The following is a 21,770-nucleotide window of genomic DNA, read 5'->3' on the forward strand; positions in this document are numbered from 1 at the left end:
TGCCACATTCACTACCTCATAAAACCTCACAAAACCAAACCTTCTCCCCCATCTATTTAGTTTTTGGGAAATGAACACCTCATTTACTGTAGCCCACCTTTGAAAGATTTCTAACATATCGTATTCTCCATACCCATGTGGGAAGTTTGAGAAGAAGAAGGTTGTAAAATTCCGTAAGGATTGAGGCTGCCTACGTTCTTTCTCATAGAATCGTCTTACCATTGTTGTAGAGAAGATAGAAAACAACGTTTAAAAAAACACAGTAATAGATTAAAGTATACAGTACATACATGTAAATCTTTAACTGAGCAAGAGTGAACATTCCTGAAACATCAACCACACCACCTTTGAATATTACATTGTTCTTTTACTTCCAAATCTCACTTACTACAGCAATCCAAAGCTCTCTCCAAACATAATTAATAGGTTCAGATGCTCGATCTAGCTTAAATTGTAAAAAATGATAACATGACTCATTGTGATCCACAGACGCCACTACTAACCAAGCATAACATTGACTCCAAATGAGTTAAGCTATTATGCATTCAAAAAACAAATGATGACTCGTCTCCTCTTCCATCCCACACAAACTAGCGGTATCTAAAATAGTTTTTTTTATCAGCAAAGAAAAAAAAATAGATAAAATGGAGTGTTTGCAACACATTTTAACTTAGAAAACGAGCAAAATCAAACGACTTGAGATAAAATTTATAACCCATAACTCCTAATCAAGCTTCCTAACCCTCCAAAGTTAGTTTCTATTTAATGATTTTCTTGCAATCTTCAAGTTAAAATTTCTTTCTCAAACTTTGTTTTAAGTTTCTATCAAGGTCACTTTGATGGATATTTTCACATAAATGAAAATAATATTTTCTTGTTAAAATCTTCTAATATATGAAAGAAACTTAAATCGGGATTTATACATTGTGCATGCATGGATGGTCAGCTATAGAATAAGTTGTACTTTAAATGCATGTTAACTGTGAATATGAAGTTGCACATATGGTGGAATGCAGAGTAAGGTTCTACAAATTGCAAAGTAAAGGAATTTGCATGCCATGGAACCTCAATAATGGCAGTATTATATAAATTATTGGAAGCATTGGGAAAAGAAGGGTTGGCATGATAGAGTAAAGAAAGAATAGAGAAAGTGAGGGATCAAATTAGATTAGGGAAATTAAGAAAAAGAAAGTGTAAAGCTAAGTAGCTGGAAATGAGGGAAATGCTGTTAAAGTGAGGGACAAGAAGACAAGGCCTGGGCTTGTAATGCACGCATGCTTTGCCTACTAACAGCAACTTCCCTACTCACCACACCCTAAACCCTCTCTATCTCAGACACGCCAACCTGTTTTTCCAACCCTTTGCTTTCTTTCGACTCACAACCTCTTTTCTTCCCAAACAAAACACAAAAACAAACCCTTTTTCTTTATTGCATGCCTTTGTTGCCATTGTTTTCTGTGACCTTTATCAATCTTTGTGTACAGATTATACAATCTCTGTCATCTTGCAACGAACCACCTAAAGCGCCTAATCACCCTTCTAATGTGGGCCTCATGCTTTTATATTCTTCTTCTCAACCGCAACGTAAACCTTCTTCAACTCTCACTTCTCCACAATTACGGTTGCATCAGTCATATTCATCTCTATTTCTTACTCTGTCAAGATTCACCACGAAACTATAGTTGCAACTGGAACCACGACAATTACTGCTAGTTTTCATCCAGTGTAATATTCTTCAAATGGTTATGCTTTGTATTAGGATTTCTTTTAATGATGACAAACCCTAAATAGGTTTACTGCAACATTGTATATGTAATAGAAACATCAGACAATTTTTATTAAATTACTCATTTGGTATATAGATTATTTGAAATGTTCTTAAGTGGTCCCTCTAATTTAAAGAAGTAGGTTTCTAGCATTAATTTTTAGCAGCTTCAAACTGGAAAAAAATTACAATTATAGTGGTTTTATAAATTTTTAGAAACTCGATCAACAAAAACTTACATGCAGTTAAGGACCCCATTAAAAAATATTTAGAACCTTAATCCAAAAGTTTAAGATGTTTTAGGAACTGAGTAATTTAACATTCATGGAGAATTGACGTTTTGTAGCTTATTAGGATTTGGTTGAATAATTTAGACCTGGCTGGGGTTAAATAATTTAGGCCTAGTTTGAATTGACTCTATTAGCTTGTGAAAAACTTTTAGTTTGAGTAAGTATTTTTTTTATTCACTAAAAGGCAAGATTACAAGTCTATACATTGGATAATGGTTTATACAAAATGAAGAGTTCAATTCACAAGAGAGATGTAAATCCTCTAAGCTCTATAAGCAGAACTTAAAATCACTTTGGGGTTCTGTCAATTCGATGGATTTTACAGGGTTAGAGGTACAGTTTCAATGTTTTTTTTTAATTGTGAGAGAGATGGAGATATTATTGAATGTAATGAACTCTTCTTCTTTTTTTATCTAATTGGAACATTTCTTAAATATCCTCATTTATTTTGAGGTATAGAAGTTTATTTGAATTCATGTGATAAACTTTAACTTATATTTATTTTATTTTATATAACTAGTAGTTGATATGTTCAATATTATGAGAGCTTTCATCATAAACATTTTAAGAAAATGAATGCAATTAAGAGATATTGATGAAATATATTTTTGTTTAGACATTTGATGAAATATCTAATAGGAACAATCAAAAAAGAAAGTATATACGAAGATCAAACTATTACCACTAGCTTAATTAAACTGTTACCTTAATATTTGCTTGATATTTTGTGCAATATGGATGCAACACTTCAAGTTTTTTCGTAAATATGAAGAGTATACCTCTTAATTAAACACCTGAAATGAAATTTTCAATGCAAGTGTTCTTAGAAATAAGCACAAATAAGGTTGGTTAAAGTTTTCCATGTGCCTGAGATGCCTAGTACATATGATCATTCTCAAAACTCATGAAAGCAACAAAATTACATGAGGGATAGGAGACTCATCTTGAAGCACATTTATCATAACTTCAAGTGATCAAATTTGAAACCTGGCCTTTCTTTATTTTCCTTTTCAGATAGCCATTTTATTAGTAAGATTTTAATATACACTCCACTTTATTATGACCACAGAAAAGCAAAAATGAAACCAAAAAACCAGGGCTGATTATGTTAGAGAGCGTCCATTAAGGTCCCACAGAAAAGATAATCAAAGTTGTTGTTAGCATCATAGAGGGACAGGTAGTAGGTCACTTTCGATCAACAGTGGGAGCCAGATCATACAGTCGGCTACACACCAGAATTCCTCCTTTTGTACACAACACTACAGTACCATGCATAATATTAAGTAGTGAGAAAGAAGATATGCCTCTATAACACTAAATTAGCATTAGCATTAGCATTATTCTCATTAGTCAGTTCACAATGCTTAAAATATAACCACCGTCAACATGCTTATTGCCAAGAACCTATATTAATAATTTGTTCTCTCCTATGAGAATCTAGCTTGCAAATTATCTCCCTCTATAAATGTAACCCTTTGGTTTCTATGTATCTCACCACTTATCAAAAATAAACCAAATAGTTGCACATAAATTTAGAGCAATAATATCCCATATATTTCATCTAATCATGGCTGCAACTCAGGCTAATGATCCTAGAAGCATAGTTTCTGTTTCAAGGATTGTGTCTGTGAATCCCAAACTTGTGCAACCTCAGAGGGTTTTGACTCTTTCAAATTTGGACAGGCAGTGTCCACACCTCATGCACTTGGTGTTCTTCTACAATAACCTGCCTCACCAGAGGTTGAAGGACTTGTCCCTCAATTCAGTGTTCTCCAACTTGAAATCTGGCTTGGAAGATACCTTGGCTCTATGGTATCCTGGTGCAGGTAGGCTTTGGCCGAATCAAAGTGATGGCAGGCTCAACCTGTGGTGCAACAACCATGGTGCAGTTCTGGCAGAGGCTGAAACTTCTGCTAAAATTTCACAACTTGGAGACCTCTCTGAGTACAGTGAATTCTTTGAGAAGCTGGTTTATAAGCCAGCTTTTGATGGGAACTTCTCAAACATGCCGCTGATTGTTGCTCAGGTAAGAAAAATCTATATGTAGAATATAATACTAATTGCTAACAAAGGTTATAAAATACTGGAATTCCATATGTAGAAGTAAAATTGATGTAAGACACACAAAATAAAATTTACCTGCTTAGGGTTTTGTGTATTGTGTTTCGTCCACATTAATTACCCAATTGATTTCTGGCTTTTTCTAAATTGATACCACTCCATTAGGTCCCTCAGAATTTCTATCCTCCCCAGAAATAGTTATAAAGAAATGTTTGGAACTTTTTTACCATTCTGTTAAGTATGGCAGAAGCTAGGGTTTGTCCTCATCGTTATATGAAAACATGGGACATGTTCCCTTCACACTGGACAACTTTTTATTTTTATCAGCAAAATACAAAAATAAATAAGCCGGATCATAAGATCTTCTTGTTCCTATAATTTATTTGCTTACAACTTTGTTAATTCTTATCTTTCTTATCATTTTTAAGACAACACAGCGTCTGCAAAATTGATAAACTATAGAAAGAAGAAAAATAAACCGTCTTTCTTTTGTGCCCTAATTAGTATCTTAATTATGCAGCCAATCTCACATCACTACTGAAGTAGTATATTTATCTCATTATCAGATATTTATCACATGTGCTCAGGCTTCCATAGTTCCATAGTCATGTATATATGTGTATTTATCTTTCCTGATATTAAAAACAAATTGTTGTCATGATTCCATTGTCTGATTTATGTCTATGAAAAAACACCTCTTACAAAAAGTCAATATCTAAGTAGATTTTAGTCCTTCAAGAAATCAATATGTAACCTCATCGAAAAACATCTTGGATTACAAACAAATTACAATATATATATATTGATATACTTGCATAATTTTATCTATATCTTCTGATTTTACATCCCATATCATCTTACTTGATACATATTTCATTTTTCTTCTTTCTTATTCTATTAGTGTATATGATCATTCCTCTAATCGCTGAGAAAAAAATATGAAATTGATTAATTAGAAACTTCCACAACACTGTTTGATAAATTTCAGGTCACTAAATTTGGTTGTGGAGGGTATTCAATTGGTATTGGAACAAGCCACTCGTTGTTTGATGGGCCAGCAACCTATGACTTCTTGTATGCATGGGCTTCAAATTCAGAAATTGTGAAAGGAAGAAGCAGATCTGATGAGGTTCCAAAGCCAGTGCATGAAAGAGGGATACTTCTGAGTGGTACTCTTGAAGCCCCAAGAGAGACTACAAAACTCCTATCAGATTCAAGTTCAAATGCTAAGGAAGGAAGGGCCATGGCAATAGATCACTTATATCATCTTATAATGCAAACAGCTAGTTCACAAAAGGGTTTTCCTCTGCAAATTGGAACACCCTCTAGTTCAAAGAAGTGTGTTCTTAAAACCTATCATCTTTCAGGTGTAATGACAGAAAACTTGAAAAGGAAACACTTGCCCATGCAAAGAGGTTCATTTCCTTTCTCAACCTTTGAGGTTCTTGCGGCTCACCTTTGGAAGGTAAGTTCATATCTCAATTTTCTCTTTTCCTTGTTCAGTACTGTGTGCTTTTTTTGGTTCATTATATGTGACAAAGATAGATATGACAACCTGACACAGATCTTTTTGTTTCGGCCATAACTTATGCCACCATACATGAGAACAAGTACACTAAAGCACACACTGTTGTTTGAGCCAATTTTTTTCTATAATTTTCTCAGAAAAAAGTTGTCCAAACATACTCTCACTAGATTTGATTTAAATTTAGTCAAATTGGCTTCAAAATTTAATAGTTGTAGTGAACGAATTAGTCCCATATAGTGTGATGATTCTCAAAATAATGCATTAGTTTGCCTATCAACTATATATAACAAATGTCAAACTTAAAAGAAATATAATATTGTAAGAATGAGAAAAACAAATGTGTTTTATGTAATCGTAAATAATTGAGATTTTAAGTCTTCCAATCGCTTATTAATATTTTATAAAATTTATATAAGTATTTGTTTTAATCTTGATTGTTAATAAACCTGATCCAATATTGGTTAACATTTGAAGAGCTACATGATACCTAAAGAAAGTCACAAGGGTTACTGCATATATTTTTGAACCAATATTAAATGATTTTAGTATACAGGATAATGAAAGAAAAATAGATTATTAAATAAAAACTCATTCAATTATTCATAAATATCAAAACCATTAATGTCTATAATTTTTTTTATTATCATATAGTTAGATATGATAATATATATATATAGAGAGAGAGAGGGAGGGAAGAAAGAGAGATGGGTATATATAAGGACATAATCATTCAGACCAATGTCAAACTTTTATTCTTACACCAATTGACAAACTTTTTTTATACAATACCAAACTAACTCATCGTGCTATTTGAATTTGATAGACAATATTCAATTTAAAACAGAAATAATCATTTATTTTTCCATAGTATATAAAAAAATGTGATAAATATCGAATGAGTCAGATACTTAGTTAGCTAAATTTTGTAAAATAATTACACACTTGGTTATATTTGGTAAAATAATTATATATAAATACTAAATTTTAACGATTAATATTAGATTTGATATTATAATAATATTATAATACTATAAGAAAATCATGAAATAAAAACTAATTTGTAGAAACCAAAATAATTAGTTGCAATAGTAACTAAATTAGATACCATTTTAGAAACTAAAAAGAAATTTAGTTTCTAAATTAGTTTCTATTATTTTCTATTATTGTTAAATAGTTTTTAAATTGGTATCTAATTAGCAATCAAAGTTTTTGCTACCAAATTTAGAAACTAAATAATTGGTAGTTAAAACCTTAGTTGCTAATTAGATATCAATTTAGAAACTATTTAACAATAATAGAAAATAATAGAAACTAATTTAAAAACCAATTTTTTTTTAGTTTCTAAAATGGTTTTGGTTACTAAAAATTGGTTTCTATTTCATGATTTTCTTGTAGTGTAAATATATTTCTAGTGAGTATCAAATTTTTTTATTTTATTCTGTTTAAAATATGCTTAACATAATTCCTATATATTCAATTTTATGATATATGATGGAATAATCAGCTTAGGGAGAGGTTAAGATTATATCTAATTTATACATGTGAACTTTAATTAAATAGTTTTATGTATTAGTGTTTATTGTTATTTAATTGTTAAGTGGGTAAGACTAAATTAAAAAATATATATTTAGAGGAAGACAAATAAAAAAGAAATATATTGGAGAAACTGAACTTGAAATTGAATAAAATAATGTGTTGTTACATGGGCGGTAGGAGGGATTAACGGTTGGGTAATTGTAAGGATTAATACAGAAAAATAAATATTGAAAACATTATTTAAACAAAATTAAAATAACTAAAATCAAAAGCATCTATATCACATGAAGAAAAAGAATTTAAGCTGGTATATTATTTAATGATCATACAATTTTTTTTTTATCAGCAAAATAATAAATAAACATGAAGTATTTTAGGATGTTCTGACCCAATTATGAATATACATAACTCAAACAATTAGTATCTGCAGGACAAAAACCAGCAGTCCCTATACAGTTGTGCAGGACACCTAAATTCATAATTAATCTAAGAGTCAAAGGTGTAAAAAGAAAAATTTAGTTCTAAGTCATAATCAACACAGTATGACCCTAATCAACTCACACAATGTGTTCTCCACGTATAAATTCGCCAAAAAATATTAAATCACCGTACTAGAGGGAACCTCCCTATTAAGATTGACTCTACATTTCTCCACAACTTACCCCCACTTTTGTCATCAAGGTTGTTTAACTACAAATCCCACTTGCAACTTCCAATTTCTGTTAAGTATCCTCTAAATAACATCCATCTCTTGATCCTCTAAAGTCCTGCATATGAATTCAGATTTTGTCATTCCTCCTCCATACATTATCCCTGCAAAACAAAGAAAATATTTCCCTCCTTTCCTTAGCAAATGACCAGTTATATTCTTCTATGACATCCTTAACTTACCTCTAACCCTCCCATAAAAAAACCTCTCTTTGAAGACAATTAAATACTTTTTAAGCAAAGAAGGGGACAAAGATGTCAATAAGTGAAAGAGTAATTAAAGCTATGGAAATTGTTTTTCAATTGAGCAATATAGAAGATCTTTCCTACATTTATCCTAAACCATAAATCATAAACCCTAAAACTACATTGATAATACTACCATATGCTCCAAAATATTTCAATCGAGAGGCTTTTCCATATAAGATTTTATTTCTTATTTAGATTTAAAAGATGAAACTATAGAAAATGTGTCATTAAATTACCATGATAAACACTTTGGACCCCTATCCACTTACCACAATAGCCTAAATTTTAAATACTATGTCAGCAAGATAGGAATAAATGTTGGACGATTTTTGGGTGTTCTAGATAAAAGGTAAATTTCAGTGTTTAGTTGTACCCCTCTTCTAACCAAGTTTGTTCTTGTTGAAATCTTTTCATTAATAACCCGTCCACGCCAATGTTTGGACTAAAGATACAATAATAAAGACTACATACATAATGATATTTATATGACTAAAAACTATTTAAACTATAAAACAATTATTTGGTGGGAATAATTACCTTTATCAAGTTTAACCCTTAATATTAATTGATTTTGTTCCAACACACAAAAATAATTAATCCATATCCAAATTTTAAAATGATATTAAAATTTATCCGAAATTTATTTTAAAAAAATTATTACGAAGTGGACTTTAAGCCTAACTCAACCCCATAAAACTGGCTCATAGGGTTGAGGTTTGCACTTTATTACAAAATAGAACAGAGATGAATAAAAGAGAACAAAAGAGTAAAAGGAAGGTAAAAGATATGAGAATGAATATCTCTCTTTTCTTGTTATTTTTATTGTTGTCTTGTTGGAAGGAACAACAGAGACTTGACTAGAAATATTGTCACTGGATTTGACCTGTTGTAAAAGAGCTAACAATGTTTGATACTGCTCAGGAATAAAACCAATTTGTTGAGACTTCACTTCTAACTTTGAACCTTCATCATTTTGCTCATTATTGTTAAAATTTGTATTGTGAAAGGCTGCATGACTTTGATGATGGTTTTGATTTTTAAATTTGAAATGAGGTGGAAACCACGCTTTTTATAGCATGTATCAATGGTATGCCCTGTCTTTCCACAATAACTACAAATTTTAGAAGTATATCCTCCTCCATAGTTTCCTCTTCCATATCCACCATCCATGCCATAGGTCGTAATATTGTTATTATAACCTCCTTTGCTAGTAGCAATCATTACCTTGGATTGATCACCAAAAACTTGTCTCTCTTGTTGTTGTGTAATGAGAGAGTAAACTCTATTCAAAGGTTTTATTTGAGGTTATAATTGAGGTTTTATTTTCCACATTGTTTGACTTTGAGTATAGGCAAGGAGCAAAGCCTTAGGGGTGAAAAGGGAAAAACAAGTATGCCTCCAATTCGCAGTGGACATAAGGAACAAGATGAGACCCCCATTGCCAAAATGCTTCAGTGGAAATGCATATGTTCTTGCCTCCATCATGATGCCAATGGGAGAATTGGAAGACGCAAGCCATGAACGCATCATTGAGAAAATAAGAGAGGCGAAGAAGAAGGTGAATCATGAGTATGTGAGAAGCTATGTTGAGGCACTAGAAGGAGCACAGCAAGGTTCTTCTCTCCCTCCACTTCAGGAGCTAACTCTGGTTTCTGATTGGACAAGAATGCCCTTTCACAACATCGAGTTTTTCCATGGAAAAGCAACCTATGCATGCCCTCTTGCCACTCCCATCCCACAGGTCGCATACTTCATGCAGAGCCCTACTGACAGCATGGGCGTTGACGTCAGAATTGGCTTGGAAGCTGAAAATATAAGTGCTTTTAGTCACTGCTTTTTAAGCATGGCGTGATGCAAACGTCTTTTACATACTAATCATAATAATTGTGTTGCTGAGGTCTCGTAGGAGAACACTTCATCATTCATGGTGTCTCGTGGAAGATGAATGGGAGAAGCTAGAACACACTACTGTTACTTTTAGGTCAATAAATAATATCCTTATACTTTGATCTTATTATGTGATACCCATGTTATTCTCACTTTATTGGATTTCACATTACTTTAGTTTATATGCTAATTGGTTTTATTTGAATAGCTTTTCTGTTTTTCTCTTTTTAATAAATAATTCATGTAGGAGTGATCACAATTGATGTGTATATTATAATAATCATCTTATTTTTGTATTAAATTTATAAAACCTGCATGGATTCTAATTCAATGATGATATGAAATTTTATGCTAATTGCACGAAATTAATCTCTATTTTTTTTATTTTAATTGGTTTTATGTATATAAACAGTGAAAATAACATTTTGTTTTCTTTCTATTTATATTTAATTCTTTCTTATACAAACTTTTTCTTAAAAAAAAGAAGAAAATGAGAATAAAACTATATTTTAATAATTAAAAGTATATCGAAAAATTGAAATAAAAAATAATTTTCAAACCAAACTACCCTTTTTATTTTCTTTTTTACTTTAGAGATTCAAATAGCATTTAGTATTTACATAACATTCGTAGTATTCAGATTGATGTCTTGAGCCAATAATTTTCAATTTTTCTAGAAAATAGATAGTTTTTTTTAATAAAAATTTAAGTATTTCTGAAATACCACATATTTATTCGTTCGTTTTGTTGCTGATAAAAAATCAAGATTTGTAGACTTAATGATTCTAAAATTATGAAAGCTAATTCACTATGTAAATTTTTTATTCCAATTAAAATTGGCTAAACCAATGCTAATTCTTAAATTAATTTTTAATTAAAATATTTTAGTGTTGATTAAACTAACTTTTTTCTTGACAAAAAAATTATATATATTGAGTTGAGTGTTTTATGGTTTTTTTATTTGAAAAGAAAAACATTACATGCAAAACCCTTAATATACTTCAAGTAATATGCATAATCAATATATTTACGGGCTGTGATTATCAAGTATTTGTGTCATTAAACACAAATACCAAAACTAAAAAATTATTAAATGAAAATTATTTTTAGAAATAAAAAATAATTAGTTGTTATTATGACTAAATTATATACTAATTTAGAAACTAAAAAAATTATTGGTATCTAAATTAATTTTTATTATTGATAAATATTTTCAAAATTGGTATCTAATTAGTTACCTAGGTTTTAAACTATTAATTGTTTAGATTATAAAGTTGGTATCTGAGACCTTGATAGCTAATTAAATACTAATTTAGAAAGTATTTATCAATAATAAAAACTAATTTAAATATCAATAATTATTTAATCTCTAAAATAGTATATAATTTATTCAATATAATAACTAATTACTTTTTATGTCTAAAATTAATTTTTATTTAATAATTCTTTCATGTTAACTATTGGAGTAATTCTTCCTGCACCTTTATCCCTTCTTCAACCACTCCATAGTAAACTTGATTTTGCTATGCCCTTCAGTAAATAATATTAAAAAATTAAAAGTAAATCCAATTTTAACTTTTCACTTTTATTGCTTTAACACTTTGCCATTCACCCCAGCACCAACACCAGCACAAGTGGTGGCACCCACCCACTCTCCTTCAGAGCACCAACAACGTTCACCTTCTTTCCTTCAAAGCACCAACAAACGTTCACCATCTCCCAGGAGCCCTCACCCTCCCTTTCAAAGCAGCACCACTCACTTCCATTCTAAACTCCAAATCACTCTTCATTCAAGACAAACATTCAAAGTGGTTAGTTCCGGATTCTTGATTGTAGTTCTTGGTAGAGGAATTGTGTAATCCATAAGTCAAATAATACCTTCCAGATTAGATAATCCGTAATGCATTTGACAACTTTAAAGTGACTTCCGGATTGTGTATTTCGTAAGTCAAATTATAACAACAAATTGCATTTCGGATTACATAATCCATAAGCCATATTTGAAGTTCTAAAATGACTTCCAGATTATGTAATTCATAGTTCATTTTGTACCGGATTACTCAATCCAAAAAAGTGAGTATGTTCGTTCCGGATCTGGTAGACCTCCAGATTAACTAATCCAGACCACTTTAATATTGTCTTACGGATTGGAAAAAAATTTCGGATTATAGTGGTGTAGAACATGAAGTTCATTGCTTTGCATAAATTGTTACGGATTATCTAGTGGATTAACCAATCCGGAAATAAGTGTTTAAAGCACCGATTGAAGACTTACCTGAGAATGACGAGCCGTGAAGACCACCACCACAACAACACTGCTGGCACCACCACCACGGTTACTACTGGCACTACCACCACAAGGACCACTATCACCACCACTACTGCAACAACAAGTACCAAGCACCAAGGACCAAGCACCTTCGTTTTCACTATGCGACGAAGTAAAACAAATTTTCTATTTTTATCTTTTTTACTGAAGGACAATTTTAGAATTTTAAAAGTGTATGGAGGTGGTTGAAGAAGGGATGGAGGTGCAAGAAGAAGCACTCTAACTATTAGCTCCTTGTGTGGGCTTCCAAGGAGCCCAATAAGTTATCCCTCTCACAATACGTATTATAGTGTCTACGTTGGTGGTAATATGCATAGCAATGCTTGTATATGATTTCTAACTACTCACGCACTGCACTATATATAGCCTTTGATTTCATTTCCCCAATTACTTCCTCATAGTTTGGTTAATAGTTTCCTTTTATATTATTGCTTTGTTAATTCACCACCAGCGTAGAAAGGTAATACATTTGAGTTTAGGCGAAAGAATTTCCTTGAAAGAAAGGGTATTAACTTTAGACTTTTTCTTAGTTTTGTATACGGGTTGAGAAATCTCCGAAGTGTCTCCTCTTTATATTTATTAATTCTTTTCTTATAAATAAAATAAAATAGAAAGGTAATACAAAGGTAAACAAAATTTCTCTAGTTTAACTTAGTAGACCTCATTATTGGTTATCTATCCCTAATACATGTAATTATATTAATTTCTTCTAATTATCCTTGCTAGATTGCTAGTTATAAGTCTAACAATCAATATGATAGAATACAAGTCTATGTGTTCTGATATATACCAGACGATCCTCTCGTCTAATGTATAAAAAATGAGATCATTTAACAATAAAAGATGAGGATCGAGACGAGGACCGTCTAACATGGTTTAAGTGATGATCGTCTAGTGTGTAGAAAAATCAGACCATCTATAATAGTAGAAGACGAGGATCGTCTAACAATAGACAAAGATTGTCTAACATAAATTAGATGAGGATTGTCTAACATATCCAAGACGAAAATGTCTTACACCTAAAAGATGAAACTATTTCTTTACCTGTTTCATTTTGTTTCTATTGGGATTTTCAAAACCAATATAAAAAAGTTTTGCATTGTAATTCAGTTCAAGTTTTTAGTCTGTAAAATCTTTCAATAACATAAATAATAGCTTTTGTTTTCTTACCTAGACCATGGTGTTCTTCTTCTTCTACAGTAACAACATATCCCTCTCCATGGGTCTTGATTGAACCTTTCATTTTGCACGAATAGAAATCTTCGAGAGGCTTCTTTCTTCTCTGATTCTTCTACTTTTCAAAAACGTTGTGGCTTTTAGGGTTTTTCCCTTCATCTCTTTTATGTTTTTACCCTCCTTTAATGGGTTGCCATCTTCTAGATGATATCACAATAGGTTAAGGCTTGTTATACTTCTGTTGTTGTTGTCGTTGTTTTTTCTTGTTATTTTCTTATAATATTTTTCAAAGGTCAATGGATTCATCATTAACAAAATCTCTTCTTATAGATAATAAGTGCCTAGATTCTACTAGTCCCTATTATTTGCATCTTGGAGAAAATTCAGGAATGATTCTTGTTTCCCCACCCTTTAATGAAACTAACTATCATACTTGGAGTAGAAATATGAAGAGGAATCTTTTATCCAAGAACAAATTAAGGTTTATTGATGGGAATATTTGTAAACCAGGTAATAATGATCCTATTTTCGAGACTTGGGAAAGATGTAATATCATGGTTCTTTCATGGATTACAAGAACTCTAACGCCTCAAATTGTTGAGAGTATTGTGTGCATTTATATTGCTAAAAGTCTTTGGAAGGTCTTGAAAGAAATACTTTCAAAGGGTGACCATTTTTTGGATCTTAGATTTGCTTCAAGAAGTTCATTCTATCAATCAAGGAGAAAGAAATGTAACTAAAATTTTTTACTGATATGAAAATTCTCTGGAAGGAACTTGAATCTAAGACTTATACCTAGTTGTATATGTAACATTCCTTGTAGTAGTGCTTTGTTTAAAATCTTTGTTCAATATAGAGAATCTGAATATGTTATGTGTTTTCTAACAATCCTTAGTGAGATTTATAACACTGTTAAAACACAAATCCTCCTTGTGGAGCTTTATCTAACATAAATAGAGTTGTATTTGGTGATTCAACAATAAAGGCAACTTGCAAGTGCCACTTTAGAGATAAAGGTTCTCCTTAATATCAATGATAAACAAGGTAACTAGAAATAACAAGAACAAGGTTCCTGGAAACCTTAGAATTAGAATAAAAAAATTTAGAAACCACAAGGAAGAGGAAATGATTGGTGTGGTCAAGGTAAAGGTAGAGGTAGATCAAATAAGCAAAGTTAAACAATTCTCTTATTGCAATAAATTGAACCACACAATGGATGAATGTTATTCTAAACATGGATATCCTCCTTGGTAAAAACAAAAGACTGAATAGTTCACTATAAATCAAGATAAAGTTTGTAATCTAAATGTAAAGAATGATTCTTTACAACATAGTCACAATGAAAAAGGAAAATAGGAAAGGAATAAAAAAAAATCTTTTTACATAGATGCATTATATAAACAAAAACTTTATTTTCATATAGATAAACAAATAACACATTTTTTCAAATATACTAAAATGCAAATTATTAAGCATTTTTTATTATTGTTCAATTTTTACAAATTTTAACATAAATATTCATGACAATATATAATTAAAATATAGCATTACAAAAATTAGAAGTTATTAAGTTGTTACAATTTAATATATTTTAATATTTTGTATTAATTATATATATATATATATATTAATTAGATATAGAGAAAACTAAGGTACCTGGTTTGAAATTTAATTTTTTTGAATTGATGTATCTTATCAAAGCATATTGAAAATGCTTATGAATCACAGACACGAGGTCTCTTTAAAGTTTTAAAAACACAAGTTTACTTTTTCTTCTGCGTCAAAGTAATCTTTTCCCTTACAGTTCTAGTCAATTCAACGATGAACAGTGTTCATTATTGTACAAATAACTAATGATGGGTTAAATATTAAGATCTCATACAAGTTACCCTCATCGTATACACTAGGAATTCAAGAATACGCATATATTGGTGAAATAGTAAACGAATATTAATGCGTGGGGAATTATTTGCATTCATCATAAAAAGTTACACCGAGATTATTGTGACTAAAAATAGTTATTCTTGCTTATGGACCACTAACAAATTACCATCAAAGAGTTTCTCTATAATGCAGAGGCCATCCATAAACAAATCATTTTCACAATATAAGAAAAACTCTTGCTCAAAGTAATACTCTATAGCTAGAAAAATTGCCAAAATGACAAAACTGTGAAAAAAAGGTAAACTAAGAAGACTTGACACGCCACAAAATTCATCAACAAGCATGACATGATGCTTAAATATACTGCCAAACTTGGTGTCAGATGGATGTCCCGTCAGAGTAATTGTTGTCGCACAAGTATCCTTCTAATAATTTCACTTCTTGTTTCTGCATTACATAACAGTTATTGTGAGATATCTGTGATTGGAGGAAAACCTCAGGTGCAAAATACAAAAGGGTAACCAATTAAACAGTCAAAAAAAAAAATGACCATGTTCAACAAGGGAAATTAACAGGACCTTAATCCAGAGTATGTAACTATTTATCACAAGTAATGTATATACACCAAGAGGGTTGCAGATATAATCACACAGAAATAAAAACTACCACACAGATGCATAAATAGGTAGACTAGTCAGAACATAAAAAAACCACGACAATGAGGAAAAATCTATTGTGAACTCTTCAAATTGCAAAATAATGATTACCTGTTTCATCATTGAACTAACAAATTCATCCAGAGAACCAAGATTATTAGCGGCACTATTGTTTTGAGACTTGTTATGGTTCATGATGTAGCCCTGTTGTTGTTTCAATGTGTTTTCTTCACTCAATCCCGTAATTCAAAGAAACTGAAGTCCGTGTTTTTGTTGTAGATTGAGTTAATAGAAGTGTGGCCATCTGTATCAATCAGAGAGTCTACTGAGTTACCAAAAATAGTTGAAGGGAAAGAACTATCATCATTGTTGTCATCCCACCCTTGAAATGGCACCACACTATTGCTTATTTGTCCTGAATTATTTGCAAAAAGAACTCCTTGAGAATGCATATCTTTTAGTGAATCAAGGGATTGGTTAGACAGTGAAGTAATGGATGAAGCACCACTCAGATTCCTCCATTGAAAAGTTTCAGTTGGAGGGTAAGAATTTGTCCCAGATGACTGAACAGTATTTGACCAAATATCACTACACCTACCCTGATCCAACAAAGGCATTGAGAATTGTGAATTCTGAGAGGCTAATGAAGTTTGACCAAATATCAATCCACCCCCTTGTGTGTTTTCACCATCAGCTTTCAATACCAAAGCATTGTTTGAGACGTCCAAAACTGGAGAGGCTGAGCAACCCATTGTTGATTTTGGCATCAGATCTGGGAGTTTATTTGACAAGGAAAAATTTGGTTGAACATCAAGAAAAGGGGAAATGCTTTGAATCGGTCTAACACCAATGTTCACACCCTTACGTTGAAATTGATCAAGACCTGTAGACATTGGCATTCCCTGAATAACATTCTGATTACCACCAATTATGGCTTGTTGGAACTTAAGTGGTTCATGAATAGATTTGTGAAAATTATGTGCATGGCCCAAATGAAGAATTTCTGAAGTAGGCAATCCATGCAAATTCACACCAAAAGAAGTGTTCAATCTACCAGCCATCCCCCCAGATCCAAAGGGTCTGAAAGTATTGTTATGAAAATGTTGAGCACCAGTTAGTGACTGCAAATGTCCAACCCCACTCAGAGAACCCATTGTCAAAAAGGATGAATCTGTAGTGCCTAAGGCTGCCGCCATATTAGCTTCTCGGTTCACCGCACAGCTCCTTCTTTTCAGATAAAGCCTAAATTTCTGCACCCATAGAAAGATACAGTGAGATTCCCTATATCAATTGGATTATGTTACATTAAACTAAAGAAGAAGGATTAGGAAAAATGCCTGAAGGTGGCTGGCCACATTCTCCCTTGTAAGCTTTTCAACATTCATCAAGTCAAGAATCTTTTTAGGCACAGCTTCTGCAACAAAAATAGTTAACATTATCATGTGTTGCAAAATTCAGTACTAGAACACTCCAAGGAAAGATGTAAAGCATTAGTAATGATCAAAAGCCTTAGATGATTAAGCTCTAATGCCTAACAAATAGAGTAAATTTTACTAACAATTATTGTGGTTCTTCAGTATTCACACAATATCAATGTTAACATGAGATGGCACTGTAATGTATTTCAAACTATTAATAGTGGAAACCAGAGGCAAGGGTATTATGTGAATTCCGAAACAAGAGGGAGTAATTTACTCTGGGAAATGTAATAACACGATTTGGAGTAATAGGTAGATTAAAGAACATACTGTCAAAGCCTAATTGATCAACAGCATTAACAAACTTTTGGTGCAGGTCCACAGTCCAAACAACTCGAGCTTTCTTATGACATGATGACTCCTCATTGTCATGGCCATTCTCTTGTTCATCGTTATCATAGTCAGACTCATCCTTCCTCTTTCTGGAAGACTTTACATTTTGATCTGAATTTCCTGTTGCTACAGAACCTCTTTCATTGCTATCAGTATTAGCCTTGTCTTGGTTGCTGCTTTTGCTCCGCTCCTTCGAATCACTCGTCCTCCTTCTCACAACATGCTGCCAAATGTTCTGTACCTCCTTAAGTCTAACAGGTTTCAGAAGATAATCACAAGCTCCATGTGTAATTCCCTTCATCACCATCTTAGGGTCATCATTTACAGACATCACTGGTATAAAAAATATTTAACATTGTCAAAGCCTCATCAAACATCCAAATGAAGCTGCAACACATCAAAAGATAATCTTCCCGACCATACCAAATTTCATATATATCAATCAATTGTGAACATAGGTGTTAGAATCACATGATTTAATAAGTTTAAAATTTGTATCATGTGAGAATTCAAAAAGCCATTATATTACGTGATACGTGAATGACTTTAAATAGTTGTTTGCCTTTAATGTGCACTGAAGTTTCATATTTATCAATCAATTGTAAACGTAGTTATTAGAAGAGCATAATTCTCAAATCTAAAACGGTGCATCATGTGATGAATTGCAGAAGACTTTAAATTGTGTGATCAATCAACAATATGCATTGGTATCATTCCAAATCAAATACATTGCAAACAATTCCATTTATGCTCTAAAACAAGACCAAAAATACTGAAGATCTTTGATAATGATGAAGTAAACAGTACATATTTAAAGTATATAAAAAAGAGCATCTGAAGACTAGAACTCGAATTCGAGAAATATCCACAAATATTAACTATCTAACTACTAATAATTATATATTAATAAGAAATGAACTGTTGAAGATTGAAAACAAGATCATCACTTCTTACTTATGACAGGTAGGTCCATCTCAAGTCCCACAAGTTCAAGCAGCTTAAATCCATCCATGTCTGGCATTTGTACATCGCTGATTACCAGGTCAAACCTGTTTTCGTTTCCTCTCAACAGAGTCAATGCAGTTTTTGCATTTTTAGTGGTAGTTACTGCAAAATCCATAGCTAAAGTAAATATCATTATAAAAAGACAAAATTGCACACTATCAGATACAAGCAGAACCAAATTCAATGGAAAAGTGTTGCATCCAATGAAACCAATACTTCATATGCGAGCAAATATTTGAAACTAAATAAACAACAAAAAAGTCAGATGAAACCAATCACGGAAACATTGAAAATGATGATATTCAATATGCAAATTCTTAAATCACTACAAGAACACTCTGTTAACATTGAGAAACTAGTTGATCTGAACCTTTCAGAAACAGTATCAAAGACAAATGAGAGATATTAGTTTAATGGACTAATTTACAAAATCATTGAAAGTCCATAGAGAAGAAAAACTGATATCAGATGAAAAAATAGGAGTAAACTCCATTCACAATAATTTCAAACAGCTAACAGACAAATATACATATCTGGAAGACTCAGGTCATATCACTATAAGATCTGTCAAATGAAAACCCAAACAAATCAAAATTACAAACTCAATTTTGAAAAAATTAAGATTTAAAAACAAATTCTTTTATTAATCAAATAAATAACAATGTCTAGACGGAAAAAGAAGCAGAGTATAATTCACATACAATTAATAATGCAATGAAAAAATATAAAGAAAATCTAAATAAAGGGTAGAAGATGCTGACCATGATATTGGCACCTTCGAAGCATAGTCTCCAGAATCATGAGACATGTTGAGTCATCATCAACAGCAAGAACACGCATTCCTATGGGAAACTCATCTCTGAGTTCATCCATTCTATCCTCCACCACAGTCATTTTCTGCAAAAAAGGGTCTTCAACTATTAATTAACTTGAAACTTTAAGAGATTTTTCTCTTTTATATATATGTCTGAAACCAGAAGCCAGAACCCCATAACAGAATCTATGAAACACAGTAACCCAAAAGAGAGAAAAGAAGATTTTATGGAAGAATATCGATGACAGAAAAGAAAAGGTAGGAGTGATGAAGGGAAAGAAAGAGAGAACAATTAAAAAGTTGGTGAGCTTGTTTTTGAGGTTATGTGATGTGTTACATGAGAGTGTGTGCAACAGTTGTTGAATGAGAAAGATACAGAATCTTGAACTAAATGTGTGGTGTGTGCACAGTTAAAGTTGATTAAAAGACATGAAACATTGACCGAATTATATTATAGAAGATAGTGATGGACCTTCCTTTCTCCTTGGATACCGGGAAGAAGAAGAAGAAGCACTTATTCAAAAATTTCAGGGAAAATTCAAGCCTTCAGTACACAGAAACCTCTGAAACTTTCCTTCTACAGTTTAGAACAAATTACACATATGTTTTTCCAAATTTTTCATGATACCTATGTCCTTTTATTACCTACTAACAAATTTCCTTAATTATCTCACATACATTATATCTTTTATGGCATTATTTTGTTGTCTGAGAAAAATGTTACGCCAAAAGTAAATATTGTCGTAATTTACTCTAAATTTTAAATTATTATTAAGTTACTATTCTAAATTATAAATTATATTATTTATGGCAAGTTATTACTTTTTATAGTAATGATGTTTTGAAAGATTATAATAATATTTTTAAAAAAATTAAGTGTATAATAATAAAAAGGAATTTAATATGTTTTTTTATAAAGAAAACAATTTTTTTTCTTTAAAAAGTGAATTCATCATGTTTTAGTCAGTAAAATATATGATATACTAGGTACATCATGTTAAGAAAAACATACTCGTATATATAGAAGTAATAATAAGACTAATATGCCAAAAGTAGAAGACCAAATATTAGTTATATAAAATTGTAAACCTAAATATATAACTAATAATAAGTTAGTAATCACATAATATTAATTAATATTACAATATATAATCTTTCTCACAATTTTGCTTTCTTTCTCATTTATTTAGGATTAAAAAGTTGACTTCATCACTAGTTTAAAAATGTTTTTCAAGAAGAAACTTATTGTATTTGACCAAATCAATAAAACACACACACAAATTCTTTCTTATTTTTCACAAAAAAAAGGAAATTTTTTATTTATTTTTCCTATCATTTAAGTGGTTTTATTGATTGCCAAATTTGTGAGAAACTCAATGGTAATCAAAATGTATTTTATTGAGAAAAGTTTATGCATAGGTGATATCTGTTATTATTGTACTTTACATAATTTAGTTTTTATCTTCCGTTTTCTTAAATGTCAATAAATATTTGTTTTAAATTGTGAATTTACAATTTATTTGAGATTTGATGGAAATCATTCCAAAGAAGAAAACAAATATTCTTTGGCCTAAATGTGTTCCTTTTGTTTCCACAAAAAACGGAAAACCAATCAGAATGTTTGGAAGCTGACGTTTCAAAGAATCAGAACAAATTAATTGGGAATAATAAATTCGATTTCCAATTTGAGATTATAGGGTTAGATAGGCACATAATATGTATTTTTATATGAATATAGCTATAAATTCAATTCATCAAATGTTTTCATTTCATAAACTTTATGCAACATACAAATATTTTACTCCTTAAAGTATATTTTAATTAATTTAAACTTTGAATAGGTTTTAAAACCATACAAATATAATCTTGTTTAGGTCTAGTTTCATAAAATGTTTATTTTTTATTTTTATACATTTAACATTTTGTTAGTACTTTTTTAATCCTTACCACTAATTATAATTAGTGTAATATTAAAAAATAGAAAATATTATATAAGATAATTATAGTAATAAAAATTAGTATAAGTTAAAAATATTATATTATTTTTTAAGTATATAACTTATTTTTTATT

The 21,770-nt window shown here is 31.0% G+C and overlaps 2 protein-coding genes across 2 annotated transcripts; one reads left to right on the top strand and one right to left on the bottom strand.

Moving 5' to 3' along the window:
- The first annotated feature begins 3,365 nt into the window (after nucleotides 1–3,365).
- On the top strand, nucleotides 3,366–10,231 carry LOC137816744 (brassinosteroid-related acyltransferase 1). Its single transcript, XM_068620024.1, has 3 exons — nucleotides 3,366–4,081; nucleotides 5,105–5,581; nucleotides 9,489–10,231. The coding sequence occupies exons 1-3, from the start codon at nucleotides 3,623–3,625 to the stop codon at nucleotides 9,987–9,989; spliced, it is 1,437 nt and encodes a 478-aa protein (XP_068476125.1). The 5' UTR covers nucleotides 3,366–3,622; the 3' UTR covers nucleotides 9,990–10,231.
- A 5,358-nt stretch (nucleotides 10,232–15,589) lies between these two features.
- On the bottom strand, nucleotides 15,590–20,109 carry LOC137816745 (two-component response regulator ARR12). Its single transcript, XM_068620025.1, is given in 8 exon segments — nucleotides 15,590–15,860; nucleotides 16,181–16,317; nucleotides 16,320–17,319; nucleotides 17,407–17,483; nucleotides 17,818–18,213; nucleotides 18,835–18,987; nucleotides 19,647–19,782; nucleotides 20,037–20,109. Coding segments are annotated over 7 exon segments (1,965 nt in total). The 5' UTR covers nucleotides 19,780–19,782; nucleotides 20,037–20,109; the 3' UTR covers nucleotides 15,590–15,791.
- Nucleotides 20,110–21,770: the final 1,661 nt, after the last annotated feature.

This window comes from Phaseolus vulgaris, chromosome 1, assembly GCF_000499845.2.
Source record: "Phaseolus vulgaris cultivar G19833 chromosome 1, P. vulgaris v2.0, whole genome shotgun sequence".
Lineage (NCBI taxonomy): Eukaryota > Viridiplantae > Streptophyta > Magnoliopsida > Fabales > Fabaceae > Phaseolus > Phaseolus vulgaris.